The sequence below is a fragment of the Cyanistes caeruleus genome, chromosome 12, assembly GCF_971803275.1.
Source record: "Cyanistes caeruleus chromosome 12, bCyaCae1.hap1.1, whole genome shotgun sequence".
NCBI classification, from domain to species: Eukaryota; Metazoa; Chordata; class Aves; order Passeriformes; family Paridae; genus Cyanistes; species Cyanistes caeruleus.
Genome location: NC_141712.1, coordinates 14,836,761 through 14,843,757, shown reverse-complemented (window position 1 = coordinate 14,843,757; position 6,997 = coordinate 14,836,761). Strand labels below are relative to the sequence as shown.

Below are 6,997 nucleotides of genomic sequence, written 5' to 3'. Positions count from 1 at the left end.
CCGGGCACGGACCGGGCACGGCCCGGTCCCCATCGCCCCGCTCAGCAGCCGCAGCTAAGCCCCGCTAATGCCTTGTGGACACGCTGTTGCTGGGGTGACCGTGTACATATTGCACAACCTCCGAAACACTTCCCTCTGTTTTGTAGCAACTCGCGCTAGAGAAACGGCGTTCCCGCATAACCTCATCCCACCCCAGACACAGCCGAGCCAGAGACTCATTCCTGAAACGGGATGAGTCCCGGGAGGCTGCGGTGCCCAGCCTCGGGGGAAGACACGGGCAAAGAGGATGAGGGTGAGCACAGAGGGTGCCCGGAGGTTGTGCTTGTGGCCTCGTGCACTCTCTGAGCTGAACCCTGAGCAGTCACAGCCCTCCGAAGCCCGTCTGAGGGTGGGGAGAAGGACACGGTCCTAGCAGGAACCAGCCCAGCAGCCGAAGCTGCACCTCGGGGATGCAGCTGTGTGTGAGCCCCGCAGTGTCTGGGGTGAGCGCTGGAGTGTTCAGCTCATTATGTCCCTGGGGCAGGAGACAGCCTGGGAACATCGTGACCCTGATTAGAAGGGAAAGTCCCCCGGCGAGCTGAGAACTGATCCGTGTGCATGCTCCTCCACCACATCACAGGACCTGTGCAACCTCCCTGTCAATTCCTGCCCGTGCCGTGGGCTGCGGACCAAGTCACAGCCTCCTCCCGGGCTTCCTTTTCCGGGCTGCGTGAGGAGCAGCGGGAGCGGCCAAGGACCATGCTCCATCCCAACAGGGCTGTCATGGTGACAACAAACGCACAACAAACCCCAGCCCTTAGGAACCGAAACCTGACCTGCTCAACCCGACCCCGTGGGCAGCTCACCAGCCGTGGCTCAGAGCCCCCTTACCCGGCTCTCCCCGTGTGCCATTGCTTGTCTCCTCGGGCTCTGCAGCCCCAGGACCAGCTGCAGCTCCTACAGAAGAGCTGCCGTGTCCAGCTCCTCCTCCACCTGCTGCCGGCTCGGAGGATCCAGGCTTGCCCACCACTGCCAAGCCCTGCCTGATGCTCCTGCTGACATTACCTGGCTCCTGTCTGGAGCTGTCAGCTGGAAGCAGAGCCAGACACCTGCTTTGGTGGGGAGCTGCAGGGCAAGCTAAGGATAAGGCTTTACCTTCATCAAGACTTAACCATCCTCCTCTATGTGGCAATAGTTATTCCCTTGTCCTTAAAGCAGAGAGTTTATAACTTGTCCCCACCTTCTGCAGGTGGGATGACACACCTGGGTCCTTACTGGTCTGCAGAGAGACTGGTTGAAATTCCCACTTCACGGCCAGGAACTGTCACCTCTGACCCTCTGCACTTTGGAACCTGCTTTCATATTGCATGAGGAGCAGGAAGAAAGTGTCATCAGGAGAATCCTCCTGGTGCCACCTCCTCTGTGTAGCTCCCAGACTCTCTGGCCACGTCTGAGCTCTACTAGGACAAACCAGAGAGAGGAAAAACACCTCTTGGAGAGATCTGCCTGGACTCTGGCATCAAATGAGCTTCCACACTTGCTCTTCCCACTCTGGACTGTCCCCTCCATCATGTCCTTGCCACCCTGCTTCTGGCTGGGCTGTGAAAGAGCAGCTCTTGTGGAGCCTCCGATGGAGGGACCACAGGCTTGGTTGGGGGGCAAAATAAAGTGGGGTCCTTCATGTGTCTGACCAGCTGAGCCCACCCAAAGTGGCCAGGTGCTGTGACACACCTGAGGCCTCTGGCAGCAGCCCTGGCACTCACCTCTGAAGTGACAGGTTAAGTTAGTGATCCCAAACTCCCAGAGCTGACTGGTGGTTACCTCTGGAGGTCTCCAGACCCTAATCCAAGACAGAATTAGTGTGAATGGGTTGCTCATGGCTTTGTCCAGTCAAGAACTGGCAACAATGTCCCAAGAGAGAACAGGTACCCCTCAGCCAAGAGGGGAAGGTTGTTACTGGGGCTGTGCTCCACAGCAAAATGCTCCAGGTGCACAAGCAGAACTGATGCCCTGGGACAGCTCTGTGTCTGTCCTTAGCTCCTCTGCACAGGGACCGGGGCAGACAGACCACAGGGTACCAAAGACTGTTGTTTGAGCCCCTTCCCAGTTCCCAAAGCTGCTGATTTGTCTGCAGGACCCCCAAGGCAGCAGCATATCGCACACTGTGGGTGCTGGCTGTGCACAGCTCCTGCTGGTGCTGCAGTTGATCATCCAAGATGCCCTGCTCCCACCAGCGCAATGCCAGCCGAGCACAGGGATCAAAGCAGGCTGTGGGCAAACAGCTGAGGTGGGGCAGTGAGTAAGAGATGTGGGTTGTGCTGTGGCTCCATGACAACCACAATATTTGGGTACTGCCTCAGCTCGCAGCACCCACCGGGAGCCCTGTGTGCGGTCATGCTCCGGGCTGCCAGGGTGGGCAGTGCTGGCATGTGGCTGCTCCAGACACGTCTCACTGGGCCACAGGTGCTCAGCACAGCCCCTGACACACCAGAACGGTTGGCATTGTCTCCTCAGCCTGGGCACCTGTCACCCACCAAGGGGACAGTTCCTCTATGTGGGGCGGGTGAAAGGGTAAAGCACAGCAGGGGTGTTGGGGAGCGCCTGTGCTGAGGGAGTGGTGGAGAGACCTTGTGGCTTTATGCTGGGGCCTCGGGGGGTGCTAAAGGGACCTTGTGGGACAACGCTGAGGCTTTGTAGGGTGATGGAGAGACCTTGTGGGGTGCAGGACAGACCTGGTCAGGTGCCGGTACGGTCTCATGGGGAAGCAGAGAGGCTTCATGGGTTGGTGGAGGGTCCCAGAGGTGGTTCGGGTCCTCTGCCCGGGCTCCGTCTCCCCGCCCCGAGGGCGCTCCCGCCGCTCCGCGGCCCGGGGGAGGCGGGCGGGGGCGGTGCGGCCCCTCCCGTCGCCATGGAGGCGCCTTAAACAGGCGGCTGCGGCCGCCCCCGCCCGCCTCAGAGAGCGGCGCCGGGAGGTGAGACAGTGCCCGGGAGGTGACTGAGTGGCCTGGAGGTGAGTGACCGAGCGGCCGGGACCCCCCGCCGCTGGACGGTGCCCGTCCCGGGGCCGCTGCGCCGGGAGGGAGGAAACCGGAGGGAAGGCGGGGGTCGTGGCTGCTCCGGCAATTCGCAGCCGCCGGCAGTGACCCCCCAGCCGGACGGGAATAGCCCCGGCTGGCGCTGCGGGGCAGTGCGGGCCCGGGCCGACGAGAACCGGGAACGCGAGGCCGGGAGGCAGCGGCGGCATCCCCGCCCCGCCGCACCTCCTTAGCGACGGTCGCCAGGCAACGCCCATCCTCCCTAGCGACGGGCTTGGGGACCACTCCCCGGCCCTCGCCGAGGCTCCGGGGGGCTCATCCCGGCCTCTCTCGCCCGGGCACCCACCGGGCAAGGTACCGGATCTGCACCTCGGGCTGCCGGGGACCCCCTTGGGTACTGGAGCTCCCCCGAGTACGGCCGCGCCCGGTCCCTGCCGAGATGCTGTGGGTGCTCGGTGCGTGGTGAGGGATGCTGAGCCGCCAGGACGAGGCTGGCGAGGCGGTGGCAGCGGGCGGAGGGGATGGGGCAGCAGCAACAGTGCCACCACAGGATGCAGGGACTTGTTGGCAGCTCGGCACCCTGCAGGGCATCACGCTTGGCCCAGCCCTGGGGCAGGTCACAGGGCTGGGGGGCTGCCAGCTCCGCACAGGGGGATGCAGGCAGGGGAGAGGTGGGGCTGAAGGCCGGCGGCCGTGCCGGTTCTCCTGATCTGCGAGCGGGAGGAAGGCGGACGCACTGCGTCATTCCCGGAGAGTACTCCCGAGGGGACAGGCTGATGCACTCACTCCCCGCCAGCCCCGGAGCCGACAGCCTCGCTGCTGACAGCTCTCGACCAAGAGCCTCCATTCCCCAAGACACGTTCTTGGCTTTCAGCCTCGGGGCTCATCCGAGGGTGCTGTCAGCCCTCACCCCACGCCCGCAGGTGCTGCCAACACCCTGATCCTGCTGCAGAGCCTCCACCCTCGCCAGCCTTCCTCCTCCTCCTCCTCCTGCTGCCCTCGAGGGCCTGCGAGCAGCCAGCCGAGCTCTGCCGAGCAGCCAGCAGGAGCCTGACGGGCCCATCTGCCCTGTCCTGCAGCCCCATGGCCGGGAACGCTGAGATGGCATCTCTGGAGGAGAGCTTCCGTAAATTCGCCATCTACGGTGACACCAAAGCAACGGGGCAGGAGATGAATGGGAAGAACTGGGCTAAGCTGTGCAAAGACTGCAAAGTCACCGACGGCAAAAGCGTCACCAGCACCGATGTGGACATTGTCTTCTCCAAGGTGAAGTAAGTGACTTGGATGCCTTTGCAGTACAGGCAGGGTGTCGGTGTCTGGGTGTGGGGGTCCCCACGGAGCTGTGCTGCCCCTGCTGTGTGCCCAGCCTGTCCATCCCCCTTGTCACTGAGCTGTGGGTGCTGTCCTGCAGTGTCCCACCTGAAGGTGGGACATGTGTCTGCTTCTGCAAGACCTAATAATAAACCAGCCCAAATTTGGGGGTGGGAGGTCAGATTTGGTGCAGAGATTGTGCCCCTGCTCCCACTCCAAGAATTGGGGTGGGCCTGGTTGGCTCTGCCAGGTTCCCATCTCTCAAGAAGGTGCCACAGGGAGCAGAGGAGGGTGCTCAGGGTTGCCCCATGTGATGTGGCCCTTCCCTGGGCCTGGCCAGGCAATGCCCAAGCTTGGGGAGGACTCTGGTCCATGGAGGTCACAGGGGCAGCTTGTAGGGCTAAAAGGCACCTGGAACTGCTTTTAGGCTCCCTGGGGACACAATACACTTCATGCTCCACACCAGGGTGCAGGACAGGTGGAGAACCTGCTTCCTCCATGTGCTCTGTCCAGGCATTCCCATGTTCCTGGGTTGGGCCAGGCAGAGCTGAGCGTTGGGAGGTTTTTGAGATGCTGGAGAGCAGGTTGCTGTGCTGTCCCAGAGATGAGGACCAGGAGCTCAGGGGAGAGATGCTTTATGCCTGTCTTTCCAAATTTGACTGGAGGATTGATGCCTGCCAGAGGAGAGAGGATGCTGAGCAGCCCAGGCAGCCTGGGAGCAGTAGGAATGGATGCGCTCTCCTCCTGACACCAGCAACAAGTCCTAGAGCACTTCCATGCACCCTGGTTTTTGGTAACGGACTTTGAACAGCATGTGGCTGAAAAGCTCCTGGAGCTCAGCACCAGCTGTGCCCAGCCCAACCCACTCAGCTGTAGCTGAATTTCAGAAGTAGGTGAGGGACCCAAGGGTGGTGTAGGACAAAGTCAGGGTCTCTCTGATGCAGCTCATCCCATTTGGAGGCGTGACCCAAAGACGTGCTGGTGGCAGCCTGAGTTTTGTTCTGGCAGAGGGAAGACAGCCCGTGTCATCAACTATGAGGAGTTCAAGAAGGCGCTGGAAGAGCTGGCCCCCAAGAGGTTTAAGGACAAGAGCAAAGAGGAGGCGTATGAAGCCATCTGCCAGCTGGTGGCAGGGAAGGAGCCCATTAACGTGGGCGTCACGGTGAGTGAGGAGCCCCGTGGCTGCCGGGAGCAGCAGTGATGGTCAGCAGGGGAGGGTGGAGCTCTGCCCGCAGCGCAGGTGCTTCCTAGGAGACCCCAGGGCCCTGGGTGAGTGGGGGGACCCGAGGGTTGCGCAGGGTAAGGGGGCACAGCAGGGTCTTCGGTGGGGATCAGGGGCTCTTGTGGGGCAAGGGATGGAACTTGTGTGGGAAGGGGATGGAGCATCTTCCTGACCCCCGTGTCCCATCTCCCCACCGCAGAAAGCCAAGACAGTGGGAGCCGTGGAGAGGCTGACGGACACCTCCAAGTACACGGGCTCCCACAAGGAGCGCTTCGACGAAAGCGGCAAGGGCAAGGGCAAGAGCGGGCGGGAGAACATCGTGGACACCAGCGGCTACGTCAGTGCCTACAAGAACGCGGGCACCTACGACGCCAAAGTCAAAAAGTAGGGACGGGTGCCCGTGGCGCCACCGCCCCGGTCCCTGCGCGCCAGCCGCGGGGTCGGTGCTCAGCCCCGGGCCGTGCCCGTCAGTGGGGCCCGGGAGGCTGCGCTGGGGCCAGCCCCAGGCCGGCGGGATGTCGGCCGCCCAGCGCTGGGGGCATTGGGGAAGTCGCCGGGCTCTGCCCCAGCGCTGCGTCCGTCCCACCCTGTGCTGTGATCCCCCCGCCCCTCCTGTGTCCCCCCCGTGCTGTCACCCCCAGCCCCACGCCGCACTAACAGCGCTGCTCCTCAGGGCTCCCCTGCCCCGCCGCCACCAGACCTTCCCTACCTCAGCCCCGGCTTTCGGGGCACCCTCCCTTGTCCCGCCGGGGACCGCAGCCTGTCCTCCGCTCTCCGGGGACCTGCCTTAACCCCGCACCAGTCACACCGCAGCCGCCTCCTCCTCTCCGCACCTCGCCCTCCCCTCGGGGCTGCCCGGCTCTGCCGCTTGGCCAGAGCCGCTGCTGGCCCGGCCCCGGGGGAGTTCGGTGCCGCCTGGCCATCGGCAAAGGTCTCCGACCCGAACCCCCGTGGCCTCCCGCTGCCTTCGTGAAGCCCAAACCAAAGGATGCTGCAGACCCACGCTGTAACCCGGCTCTGCAATAAACCCCGTCCGCACTGACACGGCTCTGGTTGTGTTCATGGACCGAGCAGCCCGAGCCCCTCTGGCCGCTCGCCCGGCGGGACCGAGCGGGCTCGCCCGGCCACGCCGCCCCGGGCCAGCTGTGCCGGGGGCTTGGCCCTGGCCACCGAGGATTTTGGCAGCTCCTGGCTGGCCCCGAGTTGCCTGAGCAACCGCAGGCACACAAACACGAGCGCCTGGCTCCCGCTCCCGCTCTGTTTGCAACCAAACACAGAGCTCCTGGTAACGATCCCTGGGAACAGGCTGGGCTCCAGGACGGGCCGGCAGCCCCGGGATGGGCTGGTCACTCCGGACAGTGCATGAAACTGGGGGTAGGCGCCGTGACCCCGATCCCAGGCATGGGCTGAGCCTGCTGCAGTGCTGCTGGGGTGGCAGTGCCAGGATTTG

General features: G+C 63.6%; 1 protein-coding gene and 1 long non-coding RNA gene across 7 annotated transcripts; one reads left to right on the top strand and one right to left on the bottom strand.

The window, feature by feature from the left end:
- Window positions 1–1,360: 1,360 nt before the first annotated feature.
- On the bottom strand, window positions 1,361–2,828 carry LOC111934517 (uncharacterized). Its single transcript, XR_002867246.2, has 3 exons — window positions 2,712–2,828; window positions 1,743–1,819; window positions 1,361–1,436 (listed from the first exon to the last, which is right to left on the bottom strand). It is a non-coding gene; the product is annotated as an uncharacterized LOC111934517 (long non-coding RNA).
- On the top strand, window positions 2,759–6,589 carry TPPP3 (tubulin polymerization promoting protein family member 3). 6 transcript variants are annotated; one of them, XM_086847941.1, is made up of 4 exons: window positions 2,759–2,989; window positions 3,938–4,285; window positions 5,334–5,487; window positions 5,747–6,589. In XM_086847941.1, exons 2-4 carry the CDS (start codon window positions 4,098–4,100, stop codon window positions 5,933–5,935), a joined length of 531 nt encoding a protein of 176 aa, XP_086704067.1. In that variant the 5' UTR covers window positions 2,759–2,989; window positions 3,938–4,097; the 3' UTR covers window positions 5,936–6,589. The 6 variants fall into 6 exon arrangements, with proteins under 6 accessions (XP_086704067.1, XP_086704064.1, XP_023773649.1 ...); XM_086847938.1 differs by having other exon boundaries at window positions 2,922–2,989; window positions 4,094–4,285; XM_023917881.2 differs by lacking the exon at window positions 2,759–2,989 and adding an exon at window positions 3,277–3,469.
- Window positions 6,590–6,997: the final 408 nt, after the last annotated feature.